Source organism: Megalops cyprinoides, chromosome 10 (genome assembly GCF_013368585.1).
Source record: "Megalops cyprinoides isolate fMegCyp1 chromosome 10, fMegCyp1.pri, whole genome shotgun sequence".
Lineage (NCBI taxonomy): Eukaryota > Metazoa > Chordata > Actinopteri > Elopiformes > Megalopidae > Megalops > Megalops cyprinoides.
Genome location: NC_050592.1, coordinates 9,984,892 through 10,000,084, shown reverse-complemented (window position 1 = coordinate 10,000,084; position 15,193 = coordinate 9,984,892). Strand labels below are relative to the sequence as shown.

At 41.6% G+C, this 15,193-nt stretch overlaps 2 protein-coding genes across 2 annotated transcripts; both read left to right on the top strand.

Annotated features, from left to right (window-relative positions):
* Positions 1-1,599: 1,599 nt before the first annotated feature.
* si:ch211-120k19.1 (uncharacterized protein LOC563199 homolog) lies at positions 1,600-8,310 on the top strand. The gene is made up of 6 exons (XM_036538663.1): positions 1,600-1,631; positions 7,309-7,441; positions 7,565-7,766; positions 7,876-7,946; positions 8,073-8,102; positions 8,188-8,310. The coding sequence occupies exons 1-6, from the start codon at positions 1,600-1,602 to the stop codon at positions 8,308-8,310; spliced, it is 591 nt and encodes a 196-aa protein (XP_036394556.1).
* Positions 8,311-9,517: 1,207 nt separating this feature from the next.
* Positions 9,518-14,932, top strand: rpl18 (ribosomal protein L18). Its single transcript, XM_036539124.1, has 7 exons — positions 9,518-9,551; positions 10,403-10,489; positions 11,185-11,292; positions 11,473-11,571; positions 13,931-14,054; positions 14,582-14,651; positions 14,780-14,932. Exons 1-7 carry the CDS (start codon positions 9,549-9,551, stop codon positions 14,853-14,855), a joined length of 567 nt encoding a protein of 188 aa, XP_036395017.1. The 5' UTR covers positions 9,518-9,548; the 3' UTR covers positions 14,856-14,932.
* Positions 14,933-15,193: the final 261 nt, after the last annotated feature.

Sequence of the window (15,193 nt, the reverse complement as noted above, 5' to 3'; positions counted from 1 at the left end):
CCCCCAATTTTTTCCGATGAATGCATTTGGATTCGAGAGACAGAAGTGGTAACGAAGGCTTAGCACAAAGGCTATATCCTGCACTTTACATGTCCACCCACTAAAGGGCGACAAACCTTTGCCGAATCTCATTGAATGGCATTAGAAAAGTGTAAACCCTCTCTGAAGCACTGGCTCTCAGCACTGGTCCCTGTGTCATCCATGTGTAATCTGATTTTTTTATTGTTAGTAGCCCTCATTTACTTCACTCGACCCTGAGTTCACTGGGACTTTCATCAAGTTTTTAATCAAGGCTCCCCCTTGTTTCATTTTAACACTTGAAAACCATGTTTTGGACTGAGTCAATTTGTTGAAAGCCAAATACGGGGAAGGCACCAGCCCACAGGATGACCCCGGGATCAGGATCCGAGAGCCAATCAACTTGTATCTCTGTATCAAGTAGCAAGACTGGTGCTTTTTAAAAATGTGTTTCCTTTTTCTTTCTGTCTTTCTTTTTTTTTTTTTTGTCGCTTCTGTGCAACTTGAATTTTGAAAATATTTTATTGTTATCTTTTGTTTTTTGCCGTTAATATGAATCATATCTGACTGGAGGTGAATTTTAATATATGTCGTTGGTTTGGATACCTCAATGTGGTCTGATTTATTTGAACACTACAGGGGAACAACGGTCCACATATATACTATACGCATTGGGTATTTATCTTCTATAGTAAAATATGTCACTTCCAAAGGATGTTTTTGGCTCTGAAGTAGTCAGTGCAGATCTGCATCTTATTATTTGTATACACACATATACATATACATGCATATACACACATCTGTAATTTCAAATACAAACCCAGATAGAAATAAGCATAATTTTAAGAACTGAATTCCTTTTAAAAAGAGGCATAGTGACAGAACACTGACAGTTTCACATTATAACACCAAAAATGCAAGACATTCTAAAATATGGTAATTCAAAACAAAATGGTCTACTAGGAATCATACTGCTCTTCTCCCATAAGACTGATGCCTGTTTCACTTCCACTTTTTTCCCCTTCCCCAATGATGTTATCAAATAGCCAGTCATCCTCCAGAGGTGGAGTTAGGATCTGATTGGGGAGCATTTTTTGGACTGGGGCTGGGAATGATCTAGCCACGCCCATAAAGGGGGAATGATTGCGATCACCTTCACCTCTCATGCACGAAGAAGGGTTCTTATTCTGAGAGCAGGCATTTGGTAACGATGTGTGATTTGGTGCCACGGAATGGTACCCTGAGGATAGCTGGTCCAGAGAGGTGTCCAACAGCGTGGGTGTTTGTGAATCACCTTGACTGTTAAATTCCAAGAACGGAAAGATTAGGCCAGTTCCTGTGTTACTCTCACTTCCAGTTGTGTAACTCTTACAGAATGTGTTGTTTCCCTCTGGAATGTGGAGACTGTCTAGTTTCGCTCCTTTCTGTGCCACTCCCCCCCTAATTCTGCTGTTCAGAGTGGAAATCTTGGTTTTACTGGTTCTGGTTGGGTCAGAGCCAGAGAATTCCCTCACGGCCAAATTACGGTCAACATCACCGTTTTCTCTGCCTTCACTCATCCTGAGTTGGTCAAATATCAAAATGTTAGGGAAGCAGGCAGAGAAACTGTCAAGGTCAGAGCTATTTGTGTCATTAAAGGAAACGGCTCTGGGCTTCATGCCCATATTTGGTTTTATGCTAGATTCTCGCCATCTCATAATATTTTCGGTGCTAGTGCCTGGCTGAATGGCACTGGTATCACAAGTTGTGTTAAAAAGTGTACTGCCGAAGTGCATGTCACAATTTAGGTCTTCGCCCTGAGGTTCCCAAAGGGTCCCTGAAAGTATTTGAGAATCGATACATCCCTCTCTATCACTTGTGTCTGAATCTACTTGATCAAAGCTGTCTATGTCTGTTTGTTGCGTTTCAAGAATGTTATACATATTGTTCGTGGAACTGTGGGTATCAGTAATGATCTGAATCCCAAAAGCACAAGGAGATAATGATTGAGGTTCTGACAGGCAAGGGGGTGGGGGGTTAGGATTTTGAAGATGCGTTGCTGGAGGCTGTGGGGTCATATTGTCTTGTTGGACGGGGTCTGAGTTTGGAGAGTCTCTGATTCTTTCACATTTTTTAACATTTTCAACCCAGCTACTGACATTTCCGTCCAATATGAAGTCAGTCAGTTTCATGAAGTTATCGAATTTGATGGGCTCGAGCTGGAGGTTGACGAGGGGGTGAATGTCAACGCTTTGTCCAGATGAACTGCATTTAAGGCCTCTGTCCTCCTCCGCTGTGCCCAAACCCCCCCTTTTGACAGCGTGGTAGTTTGTCTCTGTATCTGTGCCGTACACCCCGCTGCCGAACATGTGGGAGTGTGACGGGTCCGCGTGTTCCCTTGGGTTCTCCAGTTGAAGGTTAAAGGCCCAGAGACCGCTTGGATCCTCTTGTTCATTTGGAAGAGTGATGTTGTCGGGAGGAAACAGGGAGAGCCCCAATGGTGTGGGGACTGAAGGAAGAGTGGGTGGGGCAATTTCAGTTGATGATTCTGGGGAAAAGAAATCAAGGTAAGCGAGTTAGTGGAGACCACCATGAGACGTGACAGACATAATGGATAATGTCTCCTCTAACTCAGGATAAATTAACAATGTGCACCTTCACCAGGAGTATCATCAGATTGGTCAGTGGACGCAAGATGCGTGGGCAAGGCTTGGCTTCCCTCCCCTTCCCTTGAAAAGAGGGCAGAGGAAAGCTGGCGATTGGCTGCCTCAATTTCAGCAAACTTCCTGAAGACAGATGAAAAAAAATATGACTGTTCCATTCCACAATGGCCTCTGCTCAGAATGCTAGCGCGCAGCGTAGACGCAGCACATCCGCATACCTGTGGATCATGTTGTGGAGAAATCTGCGGTGGTTGACCTGCCGTTTCGAGGGGCGGCTCTTTCGTGGCCTCTGGAGTGTCCGCATCATGTGACCTGCCGCTGATGTCACAAATGTAAAGAGGTCGCGACCCCAAGGAGCTCCTCGCTCTGCTCCGGCTTCGTAGGTCAAAGATGTGGGCGAGCGCATGGCTATGTGTAGAGAGGTAGGTGGGAGCAAATAAAGGAAAAGTGAGAGAAAGTGGGCGAGAGAAATGTGGGCTGGATGGAAAAACAAGTGAGAAACAACATTTGCAGCATCTCCTAAATGACAGAATTTATTCAGAGTTAATCCTTTATTCAGGGTAACATAATAAAGGTATACAAGTCTTCTATGCTATATTTTCTATTCTGTAACCCAGTCTATATATCAGGATTAATACTGAAGGCATTTTGGTAACGTACGGTGCTGTGCATAGAGATACACTGCTGTCCCACCCTAACATGTCAGGGCACCTCCGTCTGGTAAGGGTCATGTTGATAATGTTTGGCATTCTACATTCGGTGCTGTTATTTTCTTTGACTGTATAACAAAATAAGGCCACACTTTCTAGGTGAAGTAAGAACCCTATGGAATGTATCTGTCTGCTGGTCAAGCTAGTCCTATTCATAATCTTAACATATAATGATTACATTCCAAGTCCATCATCCTAACTTATACCTTTCCCCATTGCATAGGATAATGAACATATTATCCAAAATGTTTAATATTGATACCCATGATTGAAGCTATAGTGATACCAATGTTTTTCACTGACGGCAATGCTCCCTTTGATTTGGTTTACTTACATGCATACATATATTTATGTCCGTGTGTGTGTGATTGTGGCAGCGTGCGCGAGTATGCTTATGCCAGGGTGCAAAATACGGGGGGTCTCTTGATTGACACTTGAGACCCCCTGAAAGCCTCAACAGCAAAATTTTGGGGGGGGTCTCTGGAAAAATAAAAAATTATTTGTCACTCCCTATTGTCACCAAAAATGTCTTTTAACCCTTAAAGTCTGACAGACGCAGCCTGCGTCCAAATTCACATCCCTTCTTCTCGGTTGAATTGCTCACGAAGTAGGCCAACTCATCGCTAACGATGCTAGTTGCTTGTCTATGCAACGAAGTGCTGGCGAGAAAAATAATTTTGAATTTACATCATATTTAATCATAGTTATGATCTGCACACAGCTCTGCGTCCATCTCCACACCCACTACCCACCTGTGAATTGGTCAGATAGTATCAACAAGATGCACCTATTCTCTGTTCTGCATCTGCTCTCTGGTGCACTGTAGGAATTGTAGTTTTGAAAGTAGCCGCAGAAGGCATGTGTGCATCAGAGGATGTTGTTTGCTTCACTCTACACTCCTGCATGAATGCTGAGGTTGTGGTACGTGGGATGAGCTTAATGTAAAATTGGCAATTACAAAATCTTGGGTGACAAAGGGTTAAAATCCAAATATATGACTTTGGCTGCTGCAAAGTATCTTGCTGCTGGGTCCTGTGACCCATGTTAATCCTCCAGTCTACAAGAGAGCAAGACTACCTTGGTGCATTTCTTAAAATTATGTTCACACAGCTTATCTTGACCTCTTACACCATTACAGTCAGTAGACAGCTATGTCTGACCAACAATAGAGGCTCCTGGTACAGTGGCTTTTCCTGGTTTATTGTGCCACCTCACTAATCACAGGCTACTTGCTCAGGTCAGCTGAGCAGGTCAGCTATTTCTAGCTGTTTCACAGGCTGGAATAGTACCCATTTTACCAAAACATCCTCTTACTATGTACTACATATCAGCTGTACATCTCAACTTCATACTGTTCAGTTACATATATTACATTGAAACCTAAATGACAAAATAGACATGAATTTATGTCATGTGATAAGTTAAAATGCTGAAAAACTACAGATAAAAAAATATCACACTTTATTGAACAGTGTTAATCCATCTTGTCTTTGGACAAATTCATTCTGACCTTTGAATCCAAAATATGTTATAAACATGAGGAAAGCATGTGCGAACTTTACATACTTTACATACCCTATCATATATGGTTTATCAATTAATTTATTTAACCACCATCTCTTTACTGTGCATACACTTCTGCACATACTGCAGGCTAACACCTAAATGTTTGATTTCCTTTTGACTTTGATGAACACAAGCACAATATATTACCTGTTTCTTATCTTTTACGAAAACAATTAATTAATGCACTATACACCGATATTTCAACTTATAAGCAATTGAGATGATTAAGAAGCTGTTTCACACCTCACCTGAACAGCCTTAGCAAAAGCACAGACCCATACAGTATTCTTAAAACATTGTTTCAGCCAATGTCCATATATATGTTCTTACACAGCAAAATTTTCCTAGCATCATCTCTCATCTATTCAACAGCCTAATAAATGTGAATCTGACCTGCGTGGCTGAGGTCATAAAATTCTGACCACCCAAAATTGAGAAACCAGACATGCTGACAGAGAAAACAACAAACATTACTTCACTCACCTTACCACTGTGTGTTCCGTCCCTGCATATACTGGTAATAAATCAGAGAGAGAGTGAGGACGAGAAGAATGGCAGGAAGAGACCAATACAGATGGAGGTGGGGTCTGATGGAGGTTAATAATGCAGGATTGACCAGGCATTGTACAGTACATCCACGCTGCACTGACAGAAAGGGGGTGGTGCGCAGATTTGGAGTCTTAGAGGAAGCGGGGGGGTGATAGATAAAAGCAATTACCAGAAAGTCAACTGGTCTGGAAGCGAGGGCTTCTTCTCTTTTGTTAAAAGACTAAAGACAGCTTGTTAAATACAAGGTGGCAGAACCACACCAGTTGAGGTTTTAACAAGCCCTTAATTGATCAACTTAAACTCTGCCCTAATTAGCACATTCTCCTGTCTTAGAGCGCAGCCTGTTGCTAGTCACAAATTGCACTTGTATCTCACCAAAGACCCATCCCAGAATTCCTTTTTACATATCTATGGAGGTGTATAAATGAATATCCACATCCAATTTGTACAAAACGGCCTGACTGAAGATTCCCTTATAAAGCCGATGTACAGATGAAATAGCTATGTTGGAATACCCATATGATGCCTGGCCACAGGGGTCAAGTAAAGTCATGTTTTAAATAATCACAATTTCTTGTAATATTCTTAAAATAAGGAAAACCCTTCGGACAGTCAGGTCAGGATTCTCAGACTGTCAGATTCATAGAAACTACTTTCAGATTCATGTAAAGCCTCCCTTCCACTGTAAAGAGGTATTTCTTTATTAATAATATCAACTAGATCTTAGTAACCAAAGGAGGGGAGTAAGGTAGGGCTAGTGGAGTCTATATTTAGAAACGGACACACATGCTTGAGGCAACTGGGCAGCCAAGTTGATCATTTTAGGGTGGGGACTCCAGCATGAGTGTGTGCTTCTTATTCATTGATAATTTTGTTGTGGTAAGTGGAAAGAAAATATTACCATTTGCGCACAGCTGGGATGTGGAAAATGTGAAGGAGTAGAATGGGGTTTTGATGGGGGCTTATGTCATTGAGTTGCATGGTGTAAGTGATTATGGCAATTGTATGTGCAGTCTAGCTGTTGCACTAATCATTTTTTTGTCACATCATGTTTACCATGCCATTGCATAAACTCTGTTTATTCTGTGATGTGTGTATACTCCTCCTCCTACCAGCTGGCTCCTTCTCACATAGCTTCAGCAGAAAAAGGTAGCTGACAGTACTTTATCACCGAATTTCTTGGTGATTCTTGTACATTGAACTTTGATCTGCTGAACCGTTTTTTTTTTTCCTCTATCAAGTCCCAGAAGCTTATTGGCTGGGGGCCATAAGACTCCTCCTCTTATTTTTATGCCCAGTCAACCAGGGTGAAGATAGCGTGTCTGCACCTAGAGATCTGTAGCATTCAGTCAGTGTGTTTTCTGAGTTTAAGGTAAGTTTGGTGCTCTTTTTGTTGAATTCAAAATTAAAGAGAAACCTGAATTTAATCTTTTAACAAAAATTATAATGAGTAAGGGCAATGTGTGGTGAGTATGCTAACATGATAGTCAAAGAAATAATCAGGAGGTTACTATTAGACTGTAACTACTAACCTGTATAATAAAAAATAGTAAACAGTGACAACCAGGCCAGTGTTTTCATCAAGCAACCTTCATTTTTTCCGTTTTGATTAAAAGTGTTTGGAAAGCAAATTGGACAAACATGTGAGGGGCTAGTCTCTATTTGAATCGACTTGTATTTTATCCCTTCAGCCATGACCAATGGAGGTACCTTTCTCCTCTTTCATTTTCAGTCTCTGAATGTGTAACACTTGTGTCTTTTCTCCCTATAAATACATCCTGCTCCAAAACAGTCACAATGAAAAGTCTCTGGTCTTTGTTCAGATCCCACCCTTATGTCACAAATGTTGTGGGCTACACGACTTTATTTGCCACCGCGGACCTCATCCAGCAAAGCATACTGGGAGGGAAGCAGGAAAACGGTGGGCTGGACAAAGAGCCCACTTTGGACAGAGGAGTAAAACAGAAGGAGTTTGAAAAGAAAGCGACCGATAAGGGAGTGCATTCAGCAGGTTCTGAGCCATGGAATACACAGAGCTGTGATATGGGAGAGATTGGAGAACTTTCACACAAAATGAAGATGGGGAAATGGTCTGATATTGACTGGTCCCAGACTGCTCGAGTGGCGCTTGTTGGATTCTGTTTCCATGCAAACTTCAACTACAATTGGCTCAAGGGTCTGGAAACGATGTGGCCAGGTGGAGGGGCTAAAAGAGTGGCAGGGAAGGTGTTTTTGGATCAACTGATTGCTGCTCCTGTGACTATTAGTGTCTTCTATATTGGTAAGTCTAATACCCGTATAAATTAATAATATACATTAACACTTCTATACTGTGTGTGTATTATCCTCTGTTCCCAATCACGTTTCTCTACATTGTGTCACTTACTCAGGCCTAAGTGTATTGGAAGGAAGACAGGACCCATTTGAAGACTGGCGCGAGAAATTCTGGACTTCTTATAAGGTGCTTAAAGAGCAAGCGAGAGGGAGAACGGATAATATAAGGGAGCAGGTTTCAGAAAATGTAAGACTGTGAAGATATCAGCTTCTATAACACTAATGTTATTCATTTTCATTTTCTCTCTGACAGACTGGAGTGGTATACTGGTCCACAATGCAGGTACAGCATTATTTCAGTAGAGCCATTCTCATTCTTTGTTGAACTAATGTCTCAGTTTTAAACGCTGTCTTCCTCTCTCTCCCAGGCTCTGAATTTCTCTTTGGTCCCTCCAGTGGCACGGACTGTGTTTGTAGGAGGCATCACACTTGGCTGGACTGTCTTTCTCTGTCATCTTAGACAGCAAAAAGGGCTCACACACAAGCATTAACTGACTGATGTAAATGGTTGGGCTGGATTCCACTCACATAATCCTAAAGACCAAGGCTGTGGGCCTCAGATTTAAGCTTGAGCCAGTTGTTGTTGTTAATTTTCTTTTTCTGAAACTGATTTTTAAATTTTCTGTTGTGATGCTTGTTTATTTATTATGCAGATGCATGATTCACTGCAGGTAGATTGTTTTGTTTTGTTTTGTTTTTTGGAAGAGTTTATTTCTTCAAGAAACTGCTGGTTCAATGCTCCAAACCACAGTAATAAACTATAATAAACATTTTTAAAACACTGCTTTTGATTGAGCTCTGTGAGACTGCATTGGCATTTTGCACTTGTCTACAGTAAGGGAATTATTGCCTGAAGACTGAACAGTCCCTGATAATCTACAGCATTTTCATAAGGCCTATCATGCCACATGTGGTCTGTGTCAGGGTGTTCCTTCTTCTTAGTGTATTTCCATCTCAAATTACCTCACGTGCAATTTATGGTATCAATACATCAGGAGTGTGGACTGTGTGTATGAAGTGCTGTGTATCCAAGGTTTGTGTCGATCATGCCACATTTCACGTTGTCCACCCATCAAGAAGACCAAGCAACTGTAAAAACTGACAGTCCATCTGTCAGCTCCAACACGGGCCACTGTTCAAAACTAAATGTATCCACTAACGTATTGATACAACACAGTTGTTGATGCGTTGTCAAGACATTTCTGTTCATTTTTACAATTTTCTGTTCTACGCGGTATGTGTCCTTTGGGTTTTTTTCCCCCTGACAGCTGATAAATTTCACTGTCGACTCTGCAAACTGAAACGATCAATGTACGAAAATACAGGCATACATTTAACCAGCAAACTTTAAAACACACCATTACATGGTGGTAAAATGTGTAAATGTATTTGTCACACTGGTAATGTTAGGAAAGTAGTCAGACCAGCGTTTATATTTCATGCTGTCAACGTTACAGGTAGATCGGCATAAAAAAAATTCACCGCATCTTTTTGAGCAATGAAATTCATACCACGTCTTCCCCGGCTTCACCTGTAATGTAATGTTCTCACGTCACGCACATTGCTCTCTCTACTTGCCAGTATTCAACATGGCGCATACTGGGCAAAATTATCAACCTATCAGCGAACAAGTTTCTGTCACGTGATTAACGTCGCTTCTCGTGAGCCTGTGATTTTGTTTATCGCGAGACCGCGGCACTTCCTTTTCCCTTTTCGCATCGAGTCCAAGATGGTAGGTGCAGCTTTCAAGGGTTTTTGTGAAAGATTTTGATACAAATATCCATGTCCATCTTGCTGTTTGATTGTTACATTTCCCCTCATTTTGTACAAACACGTTTAACAGAGTCTTGGATTATAAACCCTCGTGATATTTTCTGAATTTAAGGCATTTTTTGAGAGTTGCATTGTATGAGCATAAAACGGGGTACGAATGCAGACCTCGTTTTAAGTACAGATTGCCAGCAGGCTAAATAAGACGGGAAATACATTACGCGCTGAATGTCATGTATATACGTTTTACCTCTGTAAACACAAGTGCTGTTTTCTGAATGTCGTTGGTGTTTACTTAAATGCGTACGGCTAATTTACTATTGCGAGTTAGCAGTTTATGGCTGCTTAGCAATGTGTGGCGCTGACCTGGAATTTGATGGCAACCATGTCAGATTGTAATACCGTTCTGTGTGCTTTTTAGTTGATTATTGGGGGATTATTTGATTGTAGTTTTATCCAAATAAAAAAAATATATTGACTGGAAATGAGGTGGCCGATCACTTGTTAGTTCTCAACCACTAGCCAGCTAATTTAGCTAGTCACACGGGCCTTGACATGGGTAATGTTTCTAGCTAGCCAAGTACATTTGAAATGAATGTGCATCTTTGTCAGGTAGATTCCATTTTGTTATTTCAGAATTTTGAAGAGCATCAGTGCAAAGTCTTACATACTTGTGATGTCAGATTTTACTCGACCTTTACTGGAACTTTGTACCATGCATGTCTGTCCCTAAAATGTAGAACCGTGTTTATACCTTAGTAGATTTGGCTGTCAAGTCAGCGCTAACCATCTCTCTCTCGCTCTCTCTCTCAGGGAGTTGATATCAGACACAATAAGGACCGCAAGGTTCACAGAAAGGAGCCCAAGAGTCAGGATATCTACCTGAGGCTCCTGGTCAAGGTAAGTCAGAACTGTGTGCAGTACCGACTGGTATTGCTAAAGATAACACATTTAAACCAGAATATCCAGAAATGGTGGAGCTAGTAAGGTTTTAAATCTGGGTGGTTTGAAGTGTACCTCGGTTGCTGGTGAAGTTTAGACAAATACGTTAGTTACAGGTGAGGCAGCCGTGTGGAACAGTGGTAAGGAGGAGGGCTTGTAACCGAAAGGTTGCTGGTTCTGTTCCCCGTTGGGGCACTGCTTCTGTACCCTTAGGTGTAGTACTTAAAGCAGAGTTGTGTCAGTAAATGTCCAGCTGTATAAATGGATAACTTGTTAAAATCTGTAACCTATGTAAGTCACTCTGGATAAGGGTGTCTGTTAATTGACAATGATGTAATGCAGCGTTTCCCTGATTCAAATGACTAACTCATTATGAACTCCTGAGGCTGCTTAATAACAAACTGATCATTTAAATCAGCTGTGTTGGAGCATGGAGAGATCTAAAACATGCAGGACAAGGGGTCCTCCAGGAGAGGTTTGGGAAATGCTGATGTAATGTAACAGTGTGCACAAACTAAATTGGACTGCCTTGAGTGTCTAAGCAGATGAGGGCCTCAAATATGTATGGAAAGACAGGAAGCCATATGAAGAGTTTTATCACAAAATGATGGGAAAGTTGATTGTTTGGTGTAATGCCAGTGTTCTGCTTGTAGCTGTACAGGTTCCTGGCTCGTCGCTCCAATGCTCCCTTCAACAAGGTTGTCCTGAAGAGACTCTTCATGAGCCGGACCAACAGGCCTCCTCTCTCACTTTCCCGTCTGGTCAGTTGATTTCTCTTCCATGCCTCTTTTATGGACACTGTCCAGCTCGTGCACACCCTAGAGTGCTTTTCAGAAGTTAATTCATTTATTTTGAAGATTAAGTAAACATCCTACTCTGATGGTTTGACGTGTAATGTTGTGAAGACATTGTAGAGCTCAGTTTTAATGTTGCTCCCTTAGATTCGCAAGATGAAGATGGCAGGTCGTGAGAGCAAGACTGCTGTCATCGTGGGGACAGTGACCGATGACGTCAGAATTCAGGATGTCCCCAAACTCAAGGTAGAGTGTAGTATGCTGCTGCTGGTCCTCTGAACTGTCATGCCATTATTTTCTCCTCCTTTCTTAGCCGTCCTTACTTTGTGTCTAGAGGTGAAATCATTAGCATTTTTTTTTTCTTCTCACCATCACGAAATTGTGGACATCTCGTTTTTCCCATTGACATTCTCATATACACAGTAAACTGATCCATGAGGGCAAGAAACCCTCAGCTCACTTAGATAACAACGGGGGTTTCAAAGGAGAAGGAAACCCTACCTGGTTCACACAAACAGTAGGCACATGCATGTAACTACACCAACACAAGAAAGATGCACAAATATTGTCTTCCGTTAAAGTGAGCCTGTTAAGACACCAGGGTGACAATACCTCTGGTGTTGTGGTGCTCATATGCTTGAGCTTGTTTTGAGGCACACAATGCACACAAATCTACATTAAAACTACCTTGTCATGCTAACCCCGCTTACTTCATTGGTCTCACATTTCTCTTCCTGACCCAGCAGTTACAGTACAGCGCATGTTACTCAATAGTGTTCACTCTGGACAGTGATGGATTGATTCACAGAAGTGCCTAATATGATTTTGAATGGGAGGGAGGGTAAAACATTGATCAGTGCAAATGACTGTTAAACACTGAATGTGGTTGCTTGCTGAAGTGTGTGTATGACTCCAAATGGTTAAAGGGGGAGAAATTAGCTTGCTGATTACATGCATGATGTACATCTCCCTATTTGGTTACTTGTTCACTTGCACGTTCTGTAACAGTTTAGTATGTATCCTGATTAAGTGAAAACTAATCTTTGGAGTAGAAGACTCTAACTCTTATCTGAACCTTACAGGTTACCTCTGAATTAGAAGTCATTGCATTTGTTTTCAGAGTCCTTGCAAAAAAAAAAAAAAAAAAGTATTTTGAAGGTCCTGCTATGAGATCAAATCATATCCATGTGGACCAATTTTGACCAATTTTACTTTTGAGGATTTTATTTCGTGCAGGTTGTTCGGAGGGAGAAATGGTAAACAGTATACTGGGGTTTATGTGAGATTTCAGTTTTACAAATTAGTACAAAGCCTTTTCTTGATTCCTGCTTTGGCAGTGAGGAACAATACATATGCTGTTTATTCATTAATTGTGGTAAACTATCTGCACAGAACCTTTAAAAAATGTCCTATCTGTCTAGTTGTAAGTAACAGTATTTATTGAAATGGAGTTTTAGCTCTACTGGCAAATAAATATTCACTTAGTGTTGAAGGGCACTCAGACATGCCCATGCAGTATAGTAGTATGCCAGTGTTATCTGCATTGTTAGATGTTGGTTGAAGTGGGACTTGCATAATAAAATGTCCGACAATAGCTTTACCAATACTAGGGGAGGAATTGCACTCATGCTGGGACAGTTTCCTTTTCAGTATACTCTTCCCTCCTTGTTCATGGCTGGATGAGTGGGAGTACTTTTTGTGCTTTTTACTTTACTTGTAGTATGTACTCAAGTGTGTGTGTGTCAGATTTTTGAAGAAAGGTTTGTAGGTGGGTTTGGGCAAGATCCTGAAACCTTAATGATACTTGTGCTGAGTGGTTATCTTCCTGCAGTTTTCCAGCACTGTGGATGCCTTTGTGACATCCATACAGATGCTGAAGAGTCAAATTTGTTCCTGCAGTCTTGCTGGGCATTAATATGCTTAAACAAAGCTCCTCTAGTTGTTGGGATATTGTATAATCATGTTTGAGAATGCCAGGAAAAGAATTGTAACTTCACATTCCAAAAAGTGTTTGGGCTCCTCTACGTGCAGTTGAATACTTTTTGGAATGAATAATACAGGACCCAAAAGTTGAGTGATGTTTGCCCATTCAGAAAAGCAGTGTTTGCACCATCAGTTTGAGTGCAACCTGCTGAAAGTTTTTTCCACAACAGTCTTACTAAAGGATGCATCTGCACATCCTGAATGACTTTATGGAGGTTCTTAGTAGCTGGGTTCTGCCAGTTGTGGAAACAAAATTACTTTGTCAGTCAAAATGGAACATATTGCCACATCATATCAACATTGTTTGGACAGACTTAACTCTGAAGGGTGAACAGGCCTGTATTTCTTATGGGGTTAGATGGGTTTCTGTCCTGCTGATGGTTTGCACACTAGTGTTTGAAGGTCATAGCTGGTGATTAGTTATAGCAACATTGAAAGGTGCATGCATGTTTTGAAACTCATAACATGACTCTTCTGTGTATACCCAGTCTTCTAAAGCAGTGTACTTGAATTTATGTACATCTGTAACCCAGACCTCCTCGACTTACTGTGGCCTACTGTTATTTTAGTTTTTCTCAGCCCATGTGATAACTCACTCTGCATGCTTCTGTCTGCTGCACAGGTGTGTGCTTTGAAGGTAACAGAAGGGGCTCGCAGGAGGATCCTGAAGTCTGGGGGACAGGTCATGACCTTCGACCAGCTTGCCCTGGCTGCCCCCAAAGGACAGGGCACTGTGCTGCTGTCAGGTGAGGCTTGTAATGTTTCAGGTTTATCAATTTTCAGAGCTTGCAGCATGGTACTGTTGGATATGATTGAGGAATTCCTATTAATTAAAGGAAGATTAAAGTGTGTGTAAGAACGGAGAACTGTGATCCTGTTTTGCAGCAATAAATCTTAATTTTTGTGGGGGGGGTGAAGGAGAGTTTGTTCACATTTAAGTCGATTATGTAACTGGGCGCTACCCATTTAAATGCTCGTAGAACACATTTATTGGATCTGAAAGTGGTGCAGTAACAGAAACTTTGGCACAAGTTCTCAGTGGGAAATAGTTAACCCATTACCTTGACGAGCCTCAATGAAACATATCCTTTGGCCTTGTCCTAGTGGAACTTGGCAGCAACGTGCCTGGGTATACTTGAACCTGAGATGTAACATGACTATGCAGGGTAGTTTCAACATCACTCTTTCCCTGCACTGCTGTATCACATGAATGCTATTGATGGCAATCGCATTACTCTCCGGTTTCCTTATGTCCGTTTCCTGTGTCTCCTAGGACCTCGTAAGGGCAGAGAGGTGTACAGGCATTTCGGAAAGGCCCCTGGAACTCCCCACAGCCACACCAAGTGAGTGCCTTCGCCTTTGTCACACTATCTCTTTTGTTTTCATTTTAATTTTCTTCTCCCATTTCCCCACCATGTCAATGTTCTGTTTGGTCAGAATTGGTGAAGTAACCACGGTCTCTTTTCCCCAGGCCTTACATCCGCTCCAAGGGCAGGAAGTTCGAGCGTGCTCGTGGTCGCAGGGCCAGCCGCGGCTACAAGAACTAGAGCAGTGTCTGTTTTCTACACTCTGTCCTCTCCCTGGTGTTGTAATAAAGGATTGGCAAATTTCCATCCACCAAAAATGTCTTTGTTTTTTATCTTGGTTTTGCTCACCTCAGACATCAGTCTAGATCTTTTCTGTAAATAAGTCTGACCCTGTTTGATTTATAATAGAATAGTTGATTCATAAATGGAATGGAAAGGTTTTAGAACCTGTGGTTATTGTGTAGTTTCTAAAACACTTCTGGTTTTTACGTGTCAGTGGGAAACAACAGGGCAAGCAGGATGTTTGCACTGGTTACATGAATGGACAGCTATATTCCAGCAAGGAGAGACATCAACAC

Excerpts from the sequence above, each read along its gene's own strand:
- si:ch211-120k19.1 (XM_036538663.1), top strand. The coding sequence starts at position 1,600 with ATGTTAGGGAAGCAGGCAGAGAAACTGTCAAG. Across the intron at positions 7,947-8,072 it reads AATTCTGGACTTCTTATAAG|ACTGGAGTGGTATACTGGTC; the intron begins GTGCTTAAAGAG and ends TCTCTCTGACAG. Across the intron at positions 8,103-8,187 it reads TATACTGGTCCACAATGCAG|GCTCTGAATTTCTCTTTGGT; the intron begins GTACAGCATTAT and ends TCTCTCTCCCAG.
- rpl18 (XM_036539124.1), top strand. Across the intron at positions 11,572-13,930 it reads AGGATGTCCCCAAACTCAAG|GTGTGTGCTTTGAAGGTAAC; the intron begins GTAGAGTGTAGT and ends TCTGCTGCACAG. Across the intron at positions 14,055-14,581 it reads GGGCACTGTGCTGCTGTCAG|GACCTCGTAAGGGCAGAGAG; the intron begins GTGAGGCTTGTA and ends TGTGTCTCCTAG.